This window comes from Phycodurus eques, chromosome 17, assembly GCF_024500275.1.
Source record: "Phycodurus eques isolate BA_2022a chromosome 17, UOR_Pequ_1.1, whole genome shotgun sequence".
Classification (NCBI taxonomy): Eukaryota; Metazoa; Chordata; class Actinopteri; order Syngnathiformes; family Syngnathidae; genus Phycodurus; species Phycodurus eques.
This window is the reverse complement of record NC_084541.1, coordinates 13620923-13644677: the sequence shown is the minus strand read 5'-3', so window position 1 is coordinate 13644677 and position 23755 is coordinate 13620923. Positions and strand designations below refer to the sequence as shown.

At 39.5% G+C, this 23755-nt stretch overlaps 3 protein-coding genes across 7 annotated transcripts in view; 2 read left to right on the top strand and 1 right to left on the bottom strand.

The window, feature by feature from the left end:
• Positions 1 to 148: 148 nt before the first annotated feature.
• Positions 149 to 9364, top strand: ube2b (ubiquitin-conjugating enzyme E2B (RAD6 homolog)). 2 transcript variants are annotated; one of them, XM_061703050.1, is made up of 7 exons: positions 149 to 410; positions 2412 to 2501; positions 4882 to 4962; positions 5172 to 5197; positions 6174 to 6263; positions 6923 to 7011; positions 8449 to 9364. In XM_061703050.1, exons 2-7 carry the CDS (start codon positions 2479 to 2481, stop codon positions 8575 to 8577), a joined length of 438 nt encoding a protein of 145 aa, XP_061559034.1. In that variant the 5' UTR covers positions 149 to 410; positions 2412 to 2478; the 3' UTR covers positions 8578 to 9364. The 2 variants fall into 2 exon arrangements, with proteins under 2 accessions (XP_061559034.1, XP_061559033.1); XM_061703049.1 differs by lacking the exon at positions 2412 to 2501 and having other exon boundaries at positions 153 to 410.
• Positions 9365 to 9510: 146 nt separating this feature from the next.
• cdkn2aipnl (CDKN2A interacting protein N-terminal like) lies at positions 9511 to 11520 on the bottom strand. Its single transcript, XM_061703051.1, has 3 exons — positions 11240 to 11520; positions 10046 to 10151; positions 9511 to 9970 (listed from the first exon to the last, which is right to left on the bottom strand). The coding sequence occupies exons 1-3, from the start codon at positions 11452 to 11454 to the stop codon at positions 9962 to 9964; spliced, it is 330 nt and encodes a 109-aa protein (XP_061559035.1). The 5' UTR covers positions 11455 to 11520; the 3' UTR covers positions 9511 to 9961.
• Positions 11521 to 14535: 3015 nt separating this feature from the next.
• The window catches only part of jade2 (jade family PHD finger 2), a 58191-nt gene continuing 48971 nt past the window's right edge, over positions 14536 to 23755 (top strand). For 3 of the 4 annotated variants that reach the window (XM_061701732.1, XM_061701731.1, XM_061701730.1), the window contains exons 1-3: positions 14536 to 15253; positions 18868 to 18931; positions 21031 to 21116. In XM_061701732.1, coding sequence (XP_061557716.1) covers positions 18868 to 18931; positions 21031 to 21116 — 150 coding nt within the window. In that variant the 5' untranslated portion in view covers positions 14536 to 15253. Of the gene's footprint in view, positions 15254 to 18867; positions 18932 to 20237; positions 20609 to 21030; positions 21117 to 23755 lie in introns of those variants that run through there. The other variant, XM_061701733.1, reaches the window with a different exon arrangement.

Below are 23755 nucleotides of genomic sequence, written 5' to 3'. Positions count from 1 at the left end.
TATATTCATAAATCATATCTTCATCCCTAATATTGTGTGGGCTTTAAGCGTGCTCATGGCACACTGTTACATGGCCACGTGTGCGTCATTAAAGGGGCAGGGCCTCTGCTGGTGAGCCCCGTCAGATGGTGACGTCATCACATGGAGCGAGCCTGCCAGACGCTTGTTTTGAGAGAGAAAGAGAGAGAGAGAGAGAGAGAGAGAGAGAGAGAAAGAGAGAGAGCGATAGAGAGAACGAAAGAGAGAGAGACGAGAAAAAGGGTGAAGGAAAGGGGGGCTCCAAGCGGAAGAAAAACACCGCTCGTCAATCGATTGATTCTCCTGCTTTTCCTGTATACACATTAATTATTTTTAAAATTTTCAATAATGTCCACCCCGGCGAGGAGACGTCTTATGAGGGATTTTAAAAGGTACCGCAGTCCTTTCTTTTCCCTTCTGTGTGTATGTGTGTCTGTCTTAGCTGGGTTAGCCGACGAAGCTAATGCCAGCTAACATAGCTTAGCTAGCGCTACCGGCGAACAGACCGAACGCAGGGTGGTTTTTATCACGCGAAATGTCTTCTTTCGGCGATAAACTACTGCGTTTTGTGCTGTATTGGTAGTGACACTTGAAATTATCCACTCAGTTTTAACCGAACGGAGCTGTTTTGGGGACGCCGCTGGTTAGCATTTGTGTGCCAGTTTGTCGTTGTTTAGTGATGAGATGACCATTACAGGAACTACTAACCGAAACAAGTTGAATTGCTCGCAAAACCAACAAAATGGGATTGTGCCTGCAGTCCTGTCCGACGACAAGCAGCATTCAGTGCCACAACATTACATTTTAATGGTAATATTGGGTAGCAGTGTGTCATACAGGATAGATTTCGTGAGGGTTTTCTTGCTTTTAAAATGGTTGAGAGTGTCAATGGTTGTTATATTGTTAGTATTTACAATCCCCAATCTGCTGCCATGCTCCATATGTCATCATTGTGTGTTTTAATGCAACTTTGGGGAGAAATGTGGCTCCCAGGTTGGATTACCTGAGGGTTTGTATTTTTTTTCCTGAATCTCTCCAATGAGATTCATACCTCCATCGCCATCCTTGCGTGTTAGGAGTTGAATCGAATAATTAACTAGTCGACCGATCGACTATCCTTTGCATTGACGTTTAAAGCTTGAAGTCAACTAATCATGTTTGGCATCTAGTCTTCCAATCGGACACTTTACAGAGGACTTTCAACTCTCCTGTCTGTTGCCGTCTCAGGACTATAACAAGTAACACGACGTTTCTGAAAAAGAATAGTGTGTCAAAATGCTGATTCTGATTGGAACCTCACGTCACAACAACAAGAATAATAATAAAAAGAAATTGGAGATATTGAGTTTTTGGTGTCGAAAAAAGTGGCTCCATCCAATGAAGCTCCATCTTGGTCACCAAAATGTTATGTCCAGTAATGCGTGGAGATTAACTGAGTGATAATGGGAACAAGAAACACCAACCAATCAGACCCGGAGTACTGTCACTTTCAAAATATACAAGTCTATCCTCAATTACAATACAAGTAAATTAGAAAAACAAATTGTATTTTTTTTTTAGCCTGGCTACAATGTCCCGTCTTACAATACTATGCTTTGAAACACATGGTGAAACTGAGCAACATGCAAACTGCCACTAATTACAACAACTACATTCAACATATGGTGAGTTGTATATTTAATCATTTGTTTTTATTTGTTTCTATGCCAGTCAGTCGAAATATGTCTTTACGTGAAAATGGCCAGTACTGTGCTGAAAAAAATAATGGTGTCATTGATTAATCAAGTTTGACTTGACTTTCAACACATTAGCATCGACAACAACAAAATTCTAGTCGTTCAACCGCTCGGTTGTTGGGTTGTGTATTTTTTCTGTGTAATAATGTAATAATACCTAACCCTGCAAGACTCCACAGTGCCGCCAAGGCAGAACAGAGAAGTGAAAGTAAAAATCTGTTATTTTTTTTTTTGTGTAACTGGCTAGCTAACTTAAAAATAAACTGTCTGTCGCTCCAGGTGGCATAAAAAATGAACATAGACTCAGAACATTCTTTAACATGTCTGTCTGATGCTGTTCCACTCCAGGTTTGCAGGGGGAGTAATGGTTTCTTCATTTTTGTGGTAATCGGTCATGTAATTTTAGTAACATCCTGCTAACTCAAACCTCACACGTGACTTGCTTGGAGAGTCATACATTTGAGTGTTTTATCGTATTATTTGGTGTATTTACACATGCATGACATCGGTATCCCCAATACCTAACCCACGGCCATGCTCCATATGCCGTCACCATGTGTGTGTATTGTGTTGTGAGGATGCTGATCGTATTGTGGAAGGCCGCTGAAGCAGGAGGACACCAGATTAGGTGTCGTGTAACCCTATGCTCATCCCCAGGTGCTAAAGCGTATCCTGCTGAAGCACGGTCAACAATGGCAACATTCCTGGATTGGCCTGTGTGTGTATGTGTGCACACACAACACACAGGTGACTGGTTTCACTCTCCACGTAGCTCACAAAGTCAGCCTCAGTAGAGTAGAATCAACCTCAAGTCTGTTTTAGCTCACCACAGCATTAGATACACCTAGTCCACGTCCGAATTGTATTTGGAGGTTCTCCCCATAGGAAAAAATATACATTTTTATTCAGTAGTGAAGAAATGTGCATATACATGCATCTCACTCAACAGCGACATTCTACAGCCAGGTCGGCATTGCAAACGAGAATCTGTTCTCAATTGCCTTCCCTGGATAAATAAAGGTTAAATCAATGCCAATAAATAAAATGACATCTTGCGTGATGTCAAATTTGATAAAGAACATTTTATTTCAATTAAATATGCAAAAATTTAAATTTTACCCTCTTAATTTGATAGTTTGTTATCTTTACTTTGTAATCCTTCATTTTGTGGACGAGCACAGTGTCTGTCTGCCAGAGAAGATCTCGAGAGAGCTTATGGTTAATGAGGTTAATTGCAGTGCGTCAGCATTCACACACACACACACACAGATGGATCTGGCATCTAAATTCTGATCGGAGCTCTTATTAATCCGACGCTTGACCTAATCCATGGTGTTGCGGTCGCCGTGGCGATTTAACATCAGGTGTTCAAGATTAAGAATTTTTTCCTCACAAAAATGTATGATTTTTATGGTAAAAACACAACTTTATTCAGAAGATTAAAAAAAAAATCTCGAAAAATGATTTTATTCTCTTTAGAGTATAACCGGTTTCGCGAAAATAGGACTTTTTATGAGGTGACCAGTTTGTTTTTGCAAAATAATGACTTTATTCTTGTTAGATTACAACGTTTCTCTCGGAAGAAATACAACTTTACTCACTTAGGAGTGTGACTTCTTTCCTAATTATTTTCCGTAATAAAGCATGACACTATTGCTGTAAGATTACAAGTTTTCCACCCTGAAAAAAATACTTATTTATTCTCGACAAAATAGAACATAATTCCTGTAATATTACCATTTTTTCCTGAAAAGAATCTATATTTATTCATAGAATATTACGGCTTTATTCTTATATTTTATGACTTGATTCTTGATTCACTTCGCCGTGGTTGCTCACGGTGGACCTAGTCGGCCACGCATACGCCACTGTGGGTGGTGAGCCCAAAATTCCCCGGCCGCGGCAGCCGGCCATTGGCCCGGGGCGAGAAGGCTGCCTGGCCGCCGAGGGCTGCCTCTCTGGTGACCGCGAAAGCGTGCGCATCACTTGATAGGAACCAGAGAGCTGGCGCTTAGACAAATTTGGCAAACTGGACAAAATGATCCATCTGAGGATTTTTTCGTAGGTTTTTAATTTATTATAATTTGTTTGGGTGTTTTTGTTTTCAGCCTTGGGTTCTTCTTTTGGTTGTCTGTTTCGGCCAAGAATTTTCATTTTGGTGCATCACTAATTTTGAACATTTCTCTTGGAAAAATGACTTTATTCTCATAAGATTACAACTTTTTTATTGTAAGAGTGCAACTTTTCTCTTAAACCAGATGACTTTATTCTCGTAAGAATACAACTTTTCTATTGTAGAAAACTACAACTTTATTCTTGAAAGATTCCAAATTTTTGTCTTGAATGAGGACTTTTTCACAAAGATTTTACTTTATTTACGTAAGAATATGACTTTTTTCTTGATTAAAAAAAGATGACTTTATTCTCAAATTATTATTTTTTTCCCTGGAAAAATAAAACTTTATCCTCGATTCATAAGAGTATACTTAATGAATAAGATGTTTTCTTAATTAATTGGAGACTCTAAATTGCCCGTAGGTGTGAATGTGAGTGCGAATGGTTGTTTGTTTGTATGTGCCCTGCGATTGGCTGGCAACCAGTTCAGGGTGTACCCCGCCTCCTGCCCGATGATAGCTGGGATAGGCTCCAGCACGCCCGCGACCCTAGCGAGGAGAAGCGGCTCAGAAAATGGATGGATGGATGGATGGACGTTTTCTTGGAAACATTTTTTTTTTTTCTTGGAAAAATATCTTTATTCTCATAAGATTACATCTTTTTTCTCAATTTTTAAATTTAATGAGTTGGACTTTTTCTTGGAAAATGTCTTTTTTCCTTGAAAGAATACAACTTAATTCTCTCTCACGACTTTTTTTGGTGGGTGGGGGAATACCAAAAAAATAATTTTTTTAATACGTTTTTCTTTTCTTGAAAAATATCTTTATTCTCATAAGATTACATATTTTTTCTCAAAACCAAACATCAAATGTGGTCGCCCTGGTCTTTGGGGAAGCCGCAAGTGACGGATGGCTTCCTCGCCATCCATTTTAGCTCCATTTTGACTCCTTTGATTGACTCCTGTTGTGACGTTTTAACGCCGACGTTCACGTCTTTTGTTTGTCCCCTGCAGACTTCAAGAGGACCCTCCCACCGGCGTGAGCGGAGCGCCTTCGGAGAACAATATCATGCTTTGGAATGCTGTCATTTTTGGGTGAGTCACACTCGTGTTCTACACCGCCCTGCATTCTTTTTTTCCCTTGTTGTTGTTTCAGCCACCCGGCAACCCCAGCTTGTAATAATAAATACTAATTATGTCATAGTCACATCAATTATGTCACATAGAAATAAAGCAGCAGAGTTTGGACGTCCGTCACATGCAGCGTTATTGATGAGAATGACTGATTTCTTTTGTCTTCACAGGCCCGTGGGCACGCCATTTGAAGATGGTGAGTTCCTTCATTTTCTACCCTTTCATTGACAAATGTGTCGAGAAATTAATGTTTGAAGAAATTTATCATTTGGAAAAATTAACCATCAAGTGAGTCACTGAGAACAAGAGTTGGCTCAGTCCATATTTGTAATTTTTAAGTTCGGTGCAGAAATTAATCGAGAGAAGGCATTGCTTTCAGACTTTGCAGACTACTGGTCTGAATCAAGGTTTAGTTCCAATTTTTACATGTAATGGGCAGTCCATTGTTGCTCTCAACACCTTTTTTTGGGTTTGGGTGTTATTTATCTTTCATGAAGTATTGATAGATTTGACAGATGTTTGGACTTAGACCACTGTTGCATTAAACCTTTAATGGCCGCCTTTGGGCGGCATTTATAAAAGTCATTGTCCCACAAAATGAAAACTGGAGTTAGCCCACACTAGTTCTCAGTGGCTCAATTATTCTTGTAAGATTACCACTTTTCTCTTAAGAAAGTCACATTTTTGTTCCCGTAAAACTTTTCACAATAAAATTTGACTTTATTCTTGTAAGATTGAATTTTCCCCCCTGAAAAGTATGGCTTTATTGCTGTAAAGATTGACTTTTTTCACAATAAAATATTTTTTTGTCACCAAACTGACTTTTTACGAAATAAATTATTTTGGGGAAAAATATTACTTTAAACTGATAAAATTACAACTTAATACTCATAAGATTTGTGATTTTCTTGTTAAACTTTTTTTTTCCTAATAAGACTGACTTTTTTAATTAAAAAAAACTAATTCTTGGAAAAATAAATTTTTTGTCTCTGTCGTGTTTTTCCTTCTGAAAAATGTCAACTTTATTCTCGATAGATTCTGACTTCTTTCATTCATGATAATAATTATTGAAAATTATGACTTAACTAAATTGCAGCTTTTCTCTTGACATTTTCTCTATCAATAATGTATGTACTGGAAAGAAAAAATTCAAATCTTGTATGTCTCTGCAGGAACGTTTAAGCTTCTGATCGAGTTTTCAGAGGAGTACCCTAACAAGCCTCCCACGGTTCGCTTTGTCTCCAGAATGTTTCACCCCAATGGTAAGATGTTGCGCAACACATTCAGTATTTTTATTAAATGTATTTTGTAATTCACTAGTTAAAAGATAACTTTGTTCATTCTTATTTTTTTCTTTACTTAGTCTGCTTTTTTTCCTCAAAATATGGCCTTTTCCCCTCCAAAATAGCACTTTATGCTCAGACAACGGCACCTTTATTCTTGACTACAAGACTAAAACTTTTTCTTAAATAAAAACGTATTAAACTTTATCCCTAAATGTAAATTTTTCTTGAAAAAATGACTGTTCTCAAAAGATGGCTTTTTTCTCTAAGGTTTTTGGCCAATACGATATGACAATTTTTTTCTAAAGGGCGTGACTGTATTGACATAAAATTACACCTTTTTTCTCAAATCTATGACTTTATTCTCATTACGATTTTTTTGTCACGAGAAATATAACTTTTTCCGCATAAGATTGGGACTTTTTGTTGTAATTACTTTTTTCTTAAAGAATGATGATTTTATTCTCGTAAGAATTGTTGTTTTTCTTAAAAACACAACATTGTGCTATTTTTCTAAAAACATACTATATGACTTAATTCTTGAATTTTCTAGAATAATAACTTTTTTTCTCCCATTATAACACCTGCGTTGTGAAAAGTTGTGTGATTGTGTTGTTTTTGTTGCTGTGTTCCTATAGTGTACGCAGATGGCAGTATATGTTTAGATATCCTCCAGAACCGTTGGAGCCCCACGTATGACGTCTCGTCCATACTCACCTCCATCCAGGTGGGTGCTGTCCTCCATCAGACACACCGACCGACTAATTCAGGGGTGTCTCACCCATTTTCATTGCAGGCCACATCATAGTTATGCTTTCCCTCAAACTAATGTAATGACTGTGAAAATCATATACAGTGGTACCTTGACTTACGAGTGCCTCAATTTACAAGTTTTGAACCATCACATGTTCATTTTTTTAATTCATTTTTAAAACTTGGCAGAAACATGTGGACACACAATACAGTAATACTCAAAGGCATATATTCTTTGTAATCTGAGAAAAATGACTAATTACTGCAATTTACTGAGCAGTTGTGAGCATCTTCTTCATGTTTCCATGCACATTATACTGGCCCCTGGTGGCCAAGGCACACAATGAATTAATCATGATGCTCAACTGTTGTTTAGATGAATGATGTACCGAAATATAAAGTCTTGGCCGAAACCAAAAATGAGGAAACAAAAGGCGGAACACGAAAATAAATTATTATGCCACTTATTAGTAAATTTGCATGTATGACTGACTGTGTACTAACCTCACTAAAAATTCTAATCTCAATTTTCTCATCAATGTTATATATCACAATATGAAACAAATCACGTTTTTTTTTTCATATCTTCAATGTTACCTGTTACTCTTAGTTGTATTATTCATCCATCCATCCATTTTCTGAGGCGCTTCTCCTCACTAGGGTCGCGGGCGTGCTGGAGCCTATCCCAGCTATCATCGGGCAGGAGGCAGGGTACACCCTGAACTGGTTGCCAGCCAATCGCAGGGCACATACAAACAAACAACCATTCACACTTACATTCACACCTACGGGCAATTTAGAGTTTCAATTAACATGCATGTTTTTGGGATGTGGGAGGAAACCGGAGTGCCCGGAGAAAACCCACGCAGGCACGGGGAGAACATGCAAACTCCACACAGGCAGGGCCGGGGATTGAACCCTGCTCCTCAGAACTGTAAGGTTTACGCTCTAACCAGTCGTCCACCGTGCCGCTAGTTGTATTATTACATACGTTAAAAAAAAAAAAAAAGTTTATTTTGGACAGGCTCGAACCGATTAATGGTATTTCCATTTGTTTCAACGGGAACAGATGATTTGAGTTACAAGCACAGTCAAAACAAATTAAACTCAACATCTCAAGGCACCACTGTATTTTTGACAACATTGAATTTTAAATCAGAAGTCATGGAAAATAGTGACAAGCAACTACTATTGTTCAATTTATGTTAAGGGATTTGGTGAAAAATATAATGAAAAGTGAAGACAATTTGTGATTTTGGTACTTATTTTACACCAAAATGAGAAGAAAAATACAAAGAACCTTAAAGTAGACACCCTTTGTTGCTTTAGTGGGCCACAAAAAATGACGGGCCTTGAGCGCCTTCTCCCACGCTAATGAACTAATCAATCAATTTGTTTTTTTCTCCCCAAGTCGTTGCTCGACGAGCCCAACCCCAACAGCCCGGCCAACAGCCAGGCGGCGCAGCTCTACCAGGAGAATAAGCGTGAATACGAGAAGCGAGTGACAGCCATTGTGGAGCAGAGCTGGGTGGACGTGTGAGACCCAAACCCCCGCTTCTTCCCACTCCCACGCGTTCATTTTACCTCGTGTGTGTGTGTGTGTGTGTGCGCACGCGTGTGGAGATGCGCATATCACAAGAACTCAACAAGTGCCACTCTGCAAAAAAAAAAAAACAAAGAAAGAACTGCGGACATTATATCAAGGGAGTGAGGAGGAATCGTTTTTTTTCTTTTAATTTGAATTTTTATAATTGCATGTTGTGAAATAAGTTATTGCTAACAGAACTTGTAATATATCTGTGGGTATTTTGTTTGATTGGTAAGCTGTCAGTGTGCTGCTGCTTGGTTTGTTTGGAAATGGCAGTTTCATGACCAAAACTTTTAATTTTTGTATTCTTTCTTTCTCCTCCCTAACGGGGTTTTTCAAAAAAGCCTTTTGATTGGATATAGTCTTCTTTTTTGAATCTCTCAAGAACAATCTATTATTTTAAGATTAGTCTCACGATGGCGGAGGTTTTTCCTCCCCCGACATAGAAGAAGAAGCGCGTCGAAGGACAAAGTGCGGTGAGTCAGGCTCAGTTTGTATTCAGGAGGGAAATTTCTTGGACATTGATGTCTACTGTAAAAAGACTGAAATACTAAAAAAAAGCTGTCACTTCCTATATCCAAATGAAAAAGACAACAAAAAGAAAAAGACTTGCCTCGTGGCATCATGTATGTAGGATTTGTTCCGACTGAGCAGTCAAAGACATTTGTCAAAGAAAGAGGTATACTTATTATAACAATATACGGTATTAAAAAATGTAATAAAACATTTTTTCAGACGGCTTGGGTGCGTTTGCTTGACGCTCTCGTGAAGCGAAATGAATTTTGTTTTTACACCCTCATGAAGACGAGCTAGAGAAAGTGGATGCAAGGATTGAGTTCTTACAGTAATTAAACTAAATGTGTGAGAATTGTAGGAAAAATTGCAATGAGAACAAAGTTTGGCAAAATAATTGTATTTTACGTCAAATTAGTTAAAAACTACAGAAAACATTTGAGAAAAGTTAATCTTACCACAATGATATATTTTATCCACCAAAAAAAGTTGTAGTTGTGCATGACTAGTTGTACTTTTGTATTTTCTCAAAAACATCCCAGTTATGAGTCACATTTTTCCCAAGAAAAAAAAGGGGGGGGGGCACCCCTGGCTCCGCTCATTACTGAGCAGGCATCTTACTTTGAACTAGAGATGAGACTGCTGAGTCATCTTTCATTTATTTAAAAATGACACTATAAAAGAGAGAACATTGTAAAACGCCCACATTGCTGACATCATACATTGATTCATTAAAAAAAAAAGAGTCTATTGATGAGAATGCACATAAACGTGGTCACACAAGCACAGCCTGTATATTCCCAAGAGTAAGAAGAGGAATCCATCATCTGCCCTATAAATCACAAGAACAATCGAGTCATTGGATATTTTACATATTTAGTATTTTAATATGCATACTGGATTGTACCTGCTGCTGCTTTATGATCTCATCTCTTGTCTTGAAGACAGGCGCGTCCTCCACCTCAACGCCCTCGGCCATTTCCTTCACTTTGTCCAGGAGCTCTGTGCTATACCTTGCCTCAGAAAAAAAAAAAAAACTCAATTTAATTCATGGATGTATTTGTTATTTTCTGTCCAGAGGCGCCATTGCCTGCCACAAAACACCCTCATTTTAAGTATTATCTGTCCCATCTTTGTGCTGCACATGCCACAAAATAAAATTTAAAAAAATCCAATTACTTTTTAAAATTCATTATTTAAAGTACATAAGCTTCATGCTCTTCCCACACGAAAACAATTTAAAAAACAATTGTATTCATTATACTGTGGTTCAATCCCTGGCCCCGCCTGTGTGGAGTTTGCATGTTCTCCCCGTCCCTGTGTGGGTTTTGTCCGGGCACTCCGTTTCCTCCTACATCCCCAAAACATGCATTAATTGGAGACTCTAAACTGCCCGTAGGTGTGAATGGTTGTTTGTTTGTATGTGCCCTGCGATTGGCTGGCAACCAGTTCAGGGTGCACCTCGCCTCCTGCCCGATGATAGCTGGCATAGGCTCCAGCACGCACGTGACCCTAGTGAGGAGAAGCGGCTCGGAAGATGGATGGATGTATTCATTATTTTAGGTAGTCATTTTTATGTCCAGGAACTCTGTTGTACCTTCCATAAAACACACACAACAACCCTTATGTCAAGGAGCTCCATGATGACTGCCACAAAACACATTCCAAAAATTCCCTAATTATTTTCAATTCTGTAGTTGATTTGTTATTCATTATTGATTGGTATTCTGACGCCAGCCAGGGGGCAGTAGGGAGTCCAGGACGTGGCATCGTTACGGTGGTGGACCACGAAGAAGACTACTCCCCCTCATAATAAATAGTCAATGTGGAAGTAGCCCAAAGAAAGAAGAGTGAAGCATGTTGGGACTTTTTTAATATCTTAGTCTTAATTTATAAACCATTAAAGGGTTGCATTTGTTTAAAAAAAAAAAAAAATTTGTTTAAAGACGATAATTTTTTTTAAACAACTCACAAACATTCGTAAACCGGTCCAAAACGCCGACTCGTTATGTTCAACAAGCGAAATGGTATATAATATAATCCGCATAACTACGGAATACTATTGTATTGTCGATAGAGTTCTAACGTCATTTTTGTATACCGGCAGCCGAGGAATACGTTGTTGGCCCACACCATCGACAGCGAAAGCAGCTGGTCCATTTGCAGCTCGCTCTCGAACTCGCTCATATTCCGCAGTATGAATTCCCTCCTGGGCACCCAATGCTTGTCGCTCTCCCAGTGTCCCCGGAACGTCTCCACTTGGTCGGCCACGGCACGGTTTTGCCGGATAAAATCGTTGACGTCCGTGGAGGACATCTTCCTGCTACCTCATGCGGTTTTAAGACGCTCGAAACTCGAGTACACACAGTCGGCGGAAAGGAAGGCGGTATCCGGTTTGGGCAAGCGTAACCTGGATGTTGTTTTCCACCATGCACGTTGGGACACAGCAACACACACTGGTGGGTGTAAGTAATGCTCTTTCGGTGCATTTTACGTTCCTTCTAAAATGTCACCCGAAAGCCCAATATCAATTTTTGTTTGTCAGTAGTATATATAGATCAAAATCTACTAATGTATATTTAATAAAATAATATATAAAATTTCAAATATAAAATAAAAAATGGCTGGGTAGGTGATATATATGTAAAAAAGTGAAAGGAGGGGGAGGTATACTTATAAAATGAATTAAATTTTTTGTAATCTTTAAAATAATGTCCGACTGGTTAGCACATCTGCCTCACAGTTCTGAGCAGCCGAGTTCAAATCCGGCCTTGCCTGTGTGGAGTATGCATGTTCTCCCCGTGCCTGTGCGGGTTGACTCCGGTTTCCTCCCACATCCCAAAAACTAACATGGTAGTTTAATTGAAGACTCTAAATTGCCCATAAGTGTAATTGTGAGTGCAAAATGGTTGTTTGTTTACTATATGTGCCGTGTGATTGGCTGGCGGCCAGTTCAGGTGTAACCCGCCTCGTGACCATAGTCAGCTGGGATAGGCTTCAGCATTCCATTATTATTATTATTATTATTATTATTATTGTTGTTGTCCATCCATCCATTTTTCTTACCCCTTATCCTCACTAGGGTCGGGGGCGTGCTGGAGCCTATCCCAGCTATCTTCGGGCGAGAGGCGGGCTACACCCTGACCTGGTCCCCAGCCAATCGCAGGGCACATATAAACAAACAACCATTCGCACTCACATTCACCCCTACGGGCAATTTAAATTCTTCAATCAACATACCATGCATGTTCTTGGGATGTGGGAGGAAACCGGAGTGCCCGGAGAAAACCCACACAAGCACGGGGAGAACATGCAAACTCCACACAGGCGGGGCCGGGATTTAAACCCCGGTCCTCAGAAATGTGAGGCAGATGTGCTAACCAGTCGGCCGCCTTTCCGCCATTTTGTTGTATTATTGCAAAAACTAAAAAGCCATTACACTTTGTGAGTGTGACAAGAAGTTAACCATTGTCAAATAAAAAAATAAAACAAAACTACTCACACTCCGAAGATGCCTGACAGGAAGGTGTTTGCAGGGCAATGCTATCACCAAGTGGACCTTTATATCGTACAGCTTGAAATGTTGTTTTTTAAGCGCATTTGCTAAAATGACTTTGTGTGCTACAAAAAAAAAAAGCCCCCAAAAAATCTAAGCATTCTTGTGGTGTTAATCATTGCACTTGCTGAGCTGAGATCTCATGAGATTTTCTCTGCATCATCACAGCTGTTCCTAATATTTTGTAGGGTGCCAAGGACGAGAGCGATGGTAAATCAATCCTAGCATACCAGCATGGCGGATGTCATCGGAGCAATCTGATTGGATGCTTGTCCAGCTTTGGCCTTTCCCAAGGTGAAATATGGACATAAAATTAACACATTACGTATTTTTAATGTAACACGTCACTGTGACTGCAAAACCTTAGAGGACTGTGGGAAGGCATACATACTGTGGATGTAAAAAGTCTGCACACCCCTGTTCAAATGCCAGGTTTTTGTGGTATTAAAAAAAAGAGAAAAGAAAAGATTAGTAATTTCACAATATTTTCCACAATGAACTATAATTAAAGTTAACTTAGAAATCAATTGTAAAATCATGCCTCCAATTAACCCCAAATAAAGTTCAGATGTCCTAATGGGCTTTTCTGGATATTTGTCTAGTCACATTTTACAACACAAGACATGGTTCCCAGAAAGTTTCCACAGCAGGGAAAAATGTCAGGAAAAGCCTGCTAAAGAAACTGATCTTTAGTTAGGGTTATTCAGAGGCACTTTCAATGGTGGCGTGTGTGTCTGACTCCACTTTAACATGAATTTGAATGCTATATGTTAATTCTGAACACAGCCACATCCTGAATTTGTAACTTGAGTAACTGCAACTAAGTAGCTGTAACTCAAGGAAAGAAAAAAAAAAGGAAAAGCTTACTAAAACATCTGAACTTTATTTGTGGGTAGTCAAAAGCACTTTAAATAGTGGCAGGTGTGTGCGAACTCCCGTTAAATGAGTTTGAATGTGATTGGTTAATTCTGAACACAGCCACACCCGCAGTTTGCATCTGAGCTACTGTAACTAAGTAATTAAAGCAATGTAAAGTAAGCAAATAAGTCAGGAAAAGAACATCTGAACTTTATTTGAGGTTAATCAAAGGCACTTTAAATATTGGCTGGTGTGTGCTGCCATCCATTTAACATGAGTTTGAATGTGACTGTTCATTCTGAACACAGCCAAATCCCCAGTTTGTAAGTGAGTAACTATAACTAAGTAACCGTAATGGTAAATAAGCAACTGTTAGAAGTAACTAAAGCAAATTAAGCAAAAAGAAAAAAAGTCAGGAAAACCCTACTATAACATCTGAACTTTATTTAGGGTTAATCAGAGGCACTTTAAATGGGGACAGGTGTGTGCTGACTCCCATTTAACATGAGTTTGAAAGGGACTGGTTAACTCTAAACACAGCCATGTCCCCAGTTATGAGGGTGTACACATTTTTGCAACTACATTATTATGTAATATTTTATTTATGCTTTGTGTTTGGTTATAGAACCTAGCTTAAAAATAAACATAAATAGTAAAAATAAACATAAATAGTAAAAATACTAATATAATAAACATGGACAATTTATAATTTTGAATGGCACAAATGGACATATAATTACGACAAGGATGGACAAATAATTACGACAAGGAAAAATGTTAGGAAATATATGAACAAATATGTATTTTTTAGTAGGCATGAATAGATTTTTACCTTAAAAATATATAATTTTTACAATTATACATGGATTATATATGACAAATATGGAACATTTTGTTCCACTATACAGTATGACGTACTTGACTGGAAGTACCGTCGCTTTCCAGTAGGTCGCGCTCGCACCTCAGCCTCGGCGTGACGAGGAAGTGCAACAACCGTGCTGCCCAATTCAAAGTACGCCATAAATATGGCGCCAAAAGAGTTTTCAAGCAGAGGTTCCCCTGCTCCATTCCTCCTCAACATTTGTTGAGTCTCTCTCTTTTTTTTAAGGAGGAGCGTGCAGGTCTGCCGGACGGAGGGGGACGTTTGTCTTGTGCACAGCCGCGTCCAGCACCGTGCGGCCCGGCCAGAGAGGGACGAGGAGGAGGTGGTAGCCCGGTAGTGTGTTTTGGAAGAAGAAGAAGAGAGGTGGAGGATTGCGAAACAAACTGGATTGCAATCTTTTGGAGGACATCCATTTCCCCCCCAATCCATTTTGGGACGCTGGTGTGTTTTCGTGCAAAAAAAAAAAATAAAAAAAATAAAAAATGCGACATGCTTTTTTCCAGTGAGCGGCATGTCGCGCGCCGCAAGCCGCTCGGCGCGCACTGAAAGACGGCTTCGGCGACGGCGACACCCCGGCCCCTCGGCTCCGTAACCCGAAGCTCCTCCATCGCACTTTTTTTCCCCCTCATTTTTTTTGGGGGTGGATTTTCTTTGGAATTCTTGTTGTTGTGTGCTTTTTTTTTAAGCTGTCAAGGTGGGTGGGAGGGGGAAGGGTCCTGTCAACCCAACGTGGAAGTTAACCCAGAGGAACAACATTTACATGTGCTTGGATCCCGATGGTCTCCTAATCGGTGGGACCCCCTCCCCAGCAGAACAAGGTAAACACCCCTTTATTATGAAATTATATTACAATTAGTATTACAGTATATGAATACAGTGAGTTTGGTGGTTCTGATGCAGCACTTTGGCATCCGTAGTACGTGTGTGTGATGGAAATAACACGTTTAAAGAGGAAATGCACATGTTAGTAGTACGCAGGCGCGTCGGACCCCCGCCGCAGAACAAGGTAAACACCCCCTTTTTTATTAAATTACATAATATTTAATATTCTAATAGCAAATGCATACAATGATATGAGAAGCTGTTCGATTTGCGCTTTAGTAGTTCCGATGCGGCACTTTGTGATAAATTACAGTTGATATAATATTAAAGTACTCATAGTGACGTCATGAGAACGGTTGCGGTCCACTTTGTGGGTCTGTTGGCATCCTCCGTGTGTGCATGATGGAAGTTACACGGTTAAATAGGAAACGCACATGTCCAGTAGTGCGCAGGCGCGTGGTGGCAAGTGTTTCTGGGTGGTGGAGGGTGCGAAAATGGCAACAAATTGTGCACGATTCGCAGTGGCGTGCGACACAAACTTGCTGGTAGTGAACCGGATGCGGTGCGCATGCGCATTTGAGGGAGCGGTAGTGGGTGTTTGAGAAGTGCACCTTCACAGCCCTCGGAGGAATTGCAGGTTCTTATGCACAGAGGAGGGAGGGGCTGGCGGTGCAGCTTTGCTTTTAGGAAGGCAGAGCACGCCACCACACACACTACGACACGCGCGCACACACACGCACACAAAAGCTAGGAATTAGAGCAACCCCTCTACCCGCACCACCACCACCACCACCACCACCACCACCACCTCCTCCTCCTCCTCCTCCTGCTGCTGCTTCTTCGTGCTGTGCAGCTCTAGCAGGCTTTGGAGGAAGAGGAAGAGGAGGAGAGAGGGTGGTGTTGTTGTGGGGAGGCTGGTGGGTGTTTACCTCCGGTTCTTCTGTGGAAGTGACTGCAGCACCTTTTCCATGTCAACAGAGCGACAGCAGCCAAAATGACCAATGGATTGGAATGCATGGTTTTGGTAGTTAATACAGAGCAAGGGTGTGTGAAGGCAAAGCAGAAGTGGGCAACATTTGGCTTGGTAGGCCATGTGTGGTTCTTTGGTGGCACCAGGTTAGGGTTTGAAAGTAGGGTTTCAAGGCAGGATTTGGGTTTTAAGGCAGTGTTAGGGTTTCAAACAAGGGTAAGGGTTTCTAAGAAGGGTTTCAAGCCTTGTCTGGGGTTGCAAAGAAGGGGTAGGGTTTCAAGCCTGGGTTTGGGTTTCAGAAAAAGGTTATGGTTTTAAATTGGAGTTTCAAGCTAGGGTTAAATGTTCAAGCCTGGTTTGATGTTGCAAAAAAAAAAAGGGGCAGGGTTTCAAATTTGCCTTTCAAAGAAGGGATTGGGTTTCAAATGAGGGTTTTAAGCAAGGGTCACGTTTTAAAACTCTGGTTAGGGCTTCAAGCCAGGATTAAGCTTCCACAGTAGTCTTTCAAGTCTAGTTTGGGGTTTCAAACCAGAGCTAGGGTTTGAGGATTAAGGTTTAAAAATAGGGTTTTATACCTGGGTTATGGCGACAAGTTAGGAGTGTAAGTAAAATGTATGGTTTTAAAGTAGGGTTTCAAGCCAGGATTAAGGCTTCAGTGAGTAATGCATGAAAGTTAACGATAAAATGCAGACATTTCGATGCTCATCCAAATGTGGATTGTTGTGCCTTGGGGGAGGTCTGCGCTGTTCCATTCCTTCTACAGTAAAGCGCTCACTCTTGAATCAATTAAAGCACAATCGTCTGGAGGCTTGTTAAATGTTCCCATTTGTGACACGAGCCCCCCCATCTCCCACCGCAGCCCCCTTTTCCCATCATCACACACACAAATTCACGCACCCACTCTTCAAACGCTCACACGTACACACACACACACAGACACACACACACACACACCCTCCTCCCGCTGGGTATGAAACAGGAGATGAGTCATGATGTGTGTGCGTAAGTGTGTGCGTGTGTTTCATATCTTCACTGCCCCTTGAGGGTCCTATGTGGCCGGGTGTTGTTTATAAGCCTTCATCTTTTCTTCCCTCATCCCTCCATCATCACGTGACTCACATGTGTACATACAATGTACATGTGTGTGCGTGTGTGTGTGTGTGTGTGTGCTGGAGCGTGATTGGTTGAAAAAGGGGGTAAGGACCACCACATGGTGCACTGACGTGCTGAGGATGAGGAGGACGAAGAGGAAAGGGAAGGGAAAGGGAGGGGCTTGGTGGTGCGTCATGATGGAATGTACACGGTGTACATTTCTGTTTATCTGGTCTGGTTTCAAGCCATGATTAGCGTTTCAAACAAGGGGTTAGGGTTAGCTTGATAATGAATTCATTATATAATCGATTAGTTGTCGATTAATCGATTCATTGTTGCACGTTTGCAAGGGTTAAGGTTTCAAATTTGGGTTCCAAACAGGGTTTATGGTTTCAAGTTAGTGTTAGGCTTTCAAAGTAGGGTTTCAAGTTGGGGTTAGGGTTTGAAAGTAAGGTTTCAAGACTGCTTCATGTTTTTCCACCCCACTCATCCGAGCATGCCTTGGTGGGTGGGCCGTGTCCCAATACATTTTTCCCTTATCCTGTTTAAGAGTGAGAGATGAGGGACAGGTGAAGGTGAAAACAAGGATGGCAAGGCAAGAGGACACACACACACACACACACACACACACACACACACACACACTCAAGCTGCACTAGTGTTATGAAGCAATTTATATGCAAAGATTCTCTATCAAACTGACTGACCTCTACCTCATCTGTGTGTGTGTGTGTAGATATATGTGTGTGTGTTCACAGGCAAACAGCTTGTGTCGTGTAGCTGTTTGTGCATCTGCCGGTACTTACTTAATGTGTGCTAATCATGGATGCAACTGTCAGTATCCCATGACGACCCTAGCTCTTACCTAGTGGGTGTGTTTGTTTGTTTACTTTATGTATGGTCCACATATGACATACATTATGTGCAATCATCAATGTTTTTCAGCCGATCTTTTTTGCTTTGACTTGCGAGTGCAGACTTGCGATAGAAGCGCTGTATGGTGGCAGTGATCTCGGCTCGACGTACTTAACAATAGACATCAGTTTGGCAAATATTGAGCCATTCATCCAAAAACGAGACTTCAAGCTGTTTAATGCCACTCCCAGTTGAAGTTTACTGTTAAACTAAACATCAAATAAAGAGAATTACACCTTGTATATTTAAAACAACCATGTTAGTGCTGAAACTAATGATTATTTTCACAATCGATTAATCTTTTTTTTTTTTTTTTTTGGACTAATCAATAAATCGGGAACAAACATTTTTTAATTTCCATCCCTTTATCAAAAATAGGACATGATTTCAAGTTAACAGTGCAGCGAATGCACAAACAAATTTATTATGATTCATTTACTGGTTTCGTCCGTAACAGCCGTCAATATACATACAATATTGGCACCAATATTGGTATCAGTGCCTCCCTATTTAACATATAGCAACATGCTGTCAGTTTCCCACGAATAAGTCAATTTGTTGTGTTTTCGTGATGGACATCTTCTCACCGATGTTTTTTGTCTCTTCCTCTCTATCTTGGGGGTGTTGTGGTAGATGGAGAGCGAGACAAAGAGGAGGAAATACTCCACCAGCAGCAACGACTCGGACACCACCGACAGTAAGTTTGTTTTTTTCGGGATATAAAATAGGGTGGCCAAACAGATGGCCCCATGGCATACAGTAAATAGCCATACTTGGCATTTAAGTTTCTGTCTGAACACACAGCCGTGACACGATATACAAAACATCACAAGTGTATTTTGGTTTCTTTGTATTTTTTCAACTGTTTACATTTTTGAAAGTGTTAATTATTAATTTAATTATTTTTCTCCAAATTTGTGCAATTTTAGGATTGTTGCTTTTGTTTATTTTGTAGAAGGTAAGTGTTAAACATTTTTATTTTCCTTATGTTGTTTTTATTCAATTTTTAATCTTTTTACCTTCATTTTTTACATCCATTTTTGTTATGTAGTAGTGCTTTTGAAAACGTTCCTGAACACACAGCCATTAAACGATAGCCATTCTGATGGTATTATTAAAAATACTATTGTTTATTTATTTACTGATAGTTTTTTTTCTTTATTTTTGGGGTCCTTTTTTAAATGTTTTAAATGACTTGTGTATTAATGTTTTTGAATAATTTTAATATTAATTAGGAAATATATTTTTTACAATTTGTAATTATTGTGTTTTGTTTATCTTTAAATGTTTTTTTTTTTAATTTCAGCACCTTTTTAAAAAAAATGATGTTGAAATTAATTAAGATCATTATTATAATTACATTGTTTTTTGTTTTCATTTAAATATTAAATTTTACTTTAGTACTTGTTAAAATGTTTGACTTAATGATTACTTTAGTGTAGTCTTTTATTGTAATAGTTTTTTTATTTACAAAAGTATTTAGCCATTCAAATTATGATTTTATTATTTTTGTTTTATTGTAATTAGAAAAATACAACTGTTTGTGTTCATTTGAATACATGACTTGAATTGCATGTGCGCTCCTCTTGCAAATGTTTTTTTTTTTTTTTTTACTGCGTGCACACACATCTTGACGACAGCTGTGTTGTGATGGAGCTCAAGAACGTCAATAATCACTTACACACACACTAACTGTATATACACGCGCTTCAGTTATGGGTTTATGCGACACACATTACACAGTGTGCAAGGGTCACACTTTGACAGCATCGACGAGTGGAGGATTAATTTCAACTGGAATGTGCGATTCTGAAAAGAGGAGACAGTGACTTTAATGGAGGCAGAGTGTGTGTGTGGGTGATCATTAGCAGCCTGTGTGTGTGTGTGTGTGTGTTGCCTCCCACTCAACATATTTTACTCCACTGCTGCAACCACCCTAGTTATACGTGTGAAGTCTGAACAGACTTATCAACACGCACACACACGGCCTCCGTACGGCAAATATGTCTATTTCCGAGTAGCTTTTTTTGTGAACAAACAACTTTGATTTTAATCCCCTGTGACTAGTGAAGTGCGTTTGAGCTCATCCGTTTTCACGTTAATAGTAATCAGCAGCGATTAAACCTGCAGACTGCTACGTTAGCTTGTCGTGCTAGCTACCGGTTAGCTACCATATGCTTGGGAGGACTCTCAGCCACAAGCTTTTTGTAAACAAAGGGAAGTGGTTGAGAGCTGTCACGGATTTTATTTTTGTAGGTTACTACTTCCTGTTTTTACTTCATCGTAGGTGGCTTGATAGGATGCTCCGCAAGTAGCTTTTTGTGAACAAAGACTCTTCTATGACTTTTTTAGCGCTGTTACCGCTTTTACTTTGGTAGGTTGATACTTAATGTTTTTACTCTATCGTTGTTTGTTGGCTTTATAGAACACTCAAGCCAGTAGCTTTTTGGAACATAGGACCAATGTTGGTAGTCTGTGACTCATTTAGTGCTGTTACAGCTTTTATTTTGGTAAGTTGAAAGTTGCTTTTTGTGAACAAAAAATTCAGATTTATTTGAATGTTCTATAATTGCCTTTGGGCTTTTGAGCTCATCTGTTTGTTTGTCATGTTTGCCAAGAATCGGCACGAAGTGAAGATGTAGACTCCTAGGTAAGCTTTTCGCGCTAGAATATAGTTAGCAGCATTATGTTTGTCGCTTGTGAACAAAAGGTAGCGTGTGTATTGTGGCCTTATTTATTCTTATTCCTGGCATTAGTTCATATATGTATTGATTTTTGTCGTTGTGATTGTTGCAGGTCAGGTGACATCGTGGTCCAGGTCATCCAAGAACGCGGGAACCAGCATCACGTGGGTACGACATCAGCACAAGAAGCATTCAGAGGTGAGGGACACTCATATGATTAATCATTTTCAAGGCTTTCAAGCCAGAGTTACGATTTCAAATAACAATTTGAAGCGGGGATAGGGTTTTAAATTAGGATTTTAAGACTGAGTTAGGGTTTCAAACTAGGGTTATGATTAGAAATTACGGTTTCACGGCTTGCTTAAGGTTTCAATTTAGGTCTTCAAGACAAGGTTAGGGTTTGAAATTTGGGTTTTAAGCCTTGATCAGGGTTCCTAACAAGTATTAGGGCTTGTAATTAAGCTTTGAAGCCAGAATTAAGGCTTCTAATTAGGGTTTGAAGCCATGTTTGGTGTTTCAAATTAGGGTTTTAAAACTGAGTTAAAGCTTCAAAATTGGTTTAGGGTTTCAAGCCTAGGTAAGGGTTTCTAGCCTTGGTTAGCGTTGCAATTTAGGGTTTCAATCCAAGGTTTGGGTTTCAAAGTGGGGTTCTAAGACTTGGTTAGGGTTTACAAACAAGCGTTAGGGATTTTAATTAGGGTTTTAAACCAGGATTAGGGTTCCAAATCTGGGTTTTAGGCCTTGGTGAGGGTTCCAAACACAGGTTAGGGTTTTTTAATTAGGGTTTACAGCTCGAAATAGGGTTCTAATTACAGTTTTAAGCCTATGTTAGAGTTCAAAACAAAGATTTGGTTTTAAAGTCATGGTTAGGGTTTTAACACAGTAATGGCAATTCAAATTAGTGTTTTAAGACTGGATTTGGGTTTTCAAATTAGGGTTTCAAGACAAGAGTAAGGGTTTCAAGCCTGGGTTAGGATTTCAGACGAGGTTTAGGGTTTCAAACAAGCGTTAGGGTTTGGAATTACGGTATTATCCTGGGTAAACCTTTAAAATTAGGGTTTTAAATCTGGGTTATTGTTTCCAAGTTAAAATTTGAAGCCTGGGTTAGTTTTAAAAATGAGGGTTTCAAGTCTGGGTTAGTGTTTCAAATTCGGGTTTCAAATAAGGGTTTCAAGCACACATTAACTCTCTAATGTGTGTTAAATTGAACAAGCCCGGTGTGTCCAAAGTCAACACATTCATCTCTTGACACCAGCGCGGCTAAACCAACCGCTGGAACGGACGCCACAGTGCGGTCGGACAAAGTGGCAGGTTGCATGAGCGGTCGCAGTGAGCAGTCGCCATGAGCGGTCGCCTCAAGCCATCCCCGAGGACTCTCAAATGACTACCTTGGCGGAAAAAATGGTCGCTCCGAAGGACGCTTTGTGGCTTGCAAATTCCTCCCAGTTGAAGGAGACAAAGTTTGTCGTGCTTTACAAAAATAACTCATCTGCTCTTTGGAAACTTTTATCTCGTGGTGAAAGCAATTAGCAGTTGCTAAACTAAGATAAACTAAGCTAAAGTCTAGCTTCTTCCAGCAATGCCTTGGCATCCTTTTTTGGGTTAGAAAACAAAACACTAATTTTATTTATTCATTTTTTTCCCAATGCAATTATAATGACCGTCAATTATCTGGGAATTTTCACCATTGGCGGTCTGGCCTGTTCCCTATTCCCTGCGATTACCGAGGGTCCACTGCATAATTAGTAAATATTCGTCAACAAAAAAGAGTCATTAAGCTGTTTATTACCACTAGCAGTTGGAGCTTGCTGTCAAACTAACCATGAAACAAAGATGATTACACATTGTGTATTTGAAACAACCACATAGCCTCCAGCAAGCATACAATGGAAAACTCCACAGCCACACGAGCTAGTAATTAACATAACACACATGCACACACACAAACACCTGCCGAGGGTGTTTAAAACAAGAGATCCATTACGCCTGAGAAGTTACGGAGATACGGTGATGAAGAGTATGGGGCAGAAGACTCGAGTCATTCACGCAATTGGAAGGTGGAGGTTTCCGCAACAGCAGATTGGCTTTAAGTCGCACAACCTTATTAAAGAAGAACTGAAGGTTATGTCGGGGGGCAAATGTTAGGGGGTGAGTGTTTCAAAGTTGTGGTTTCAAGTGAAGATTTCAAACAAGGATGAGGGTTTTAAGACTGGGTTAAGGTTTCAAAGTACATTTTCAAATCGGGCTGCAACTAACAACTTTTTTAATAATGGATGAATCTGTCGATTTATTTTTTCGATGACTCGGATGATTTTTTTTAATGTCCATTCTTTTATTAAAAATAAGACAATTTTTCAAATTGACTGCAGAAAATTCACAAACATAAATTGATTAGGATTCACTTGCTGGTTTGTCGTCAGAAAATGGGCAAAAGTTGATTGTTTTCCAAAGTAAAATATGTTTGCAAATGTCTTATTTTGATGGAACACAAATATAATCAGTCTGCTTTATTATTATAATAAAAATAAGTATTACTATTTACTGTTGAGATGCGGAAATTCTGAGGATTTGGACAATTTTAAGTTCAAGTTTTACAGTCTCTAAACTATGAATCGATTATCACAAATTGTTATTGATTAATTTGATATTCGACAAGTTGTCTGTTAATCGTTGCACTTCTACTTTCAAGTTAGGGTTTTAAGCTATTGTGAAGGTTTCAAGTTAGGATTTCAGACAAGGGTTAGGGTTTCATGTTACAGTTTGAAACTATTGTAAGAGTTTCTTGTTAAGAGTTTAAGATTAGGGTTTGAAACAAGGGTTAGGATTTCAAAGTAGGG

Coding starts and splice junctions, on each gene's coding strand:
- ube2b (XM_061703049.1), top strand. CDS start 367: ATGTCCACCCCGGCGAGGAGACGTCTTATGAGGGATTTTAAAAG. Junction 411..4,881: donor CTTATGAGGGATTTTAAAAG/GTACCGCAGTCC, acceptor TGTCCCCTGCAG/ACTTCAAGAGGACCCTCCCA. Junction 7,012..8,448: donor CCATACTCACCTCCATCCAG/GTGGGTGCTGTC, acceptor TTTCTCCCCAAG/TCGTTGCTCGACGAGCCCAA.
- cdkn2aipnl (XM_061703051.1), bottom strand. CDS start 11,454: ATGTCCTCCACGGACGTCAACGATTTTATCCGGCAAAACCGTGCCGTG. Junction 10,152..11,239: donor AACGTATTCCTCGGCTGCCG/GTATACAAAAAT, acceptor TTCTGAGGCAAG/GTATAGCACAGAGCTCCTGG.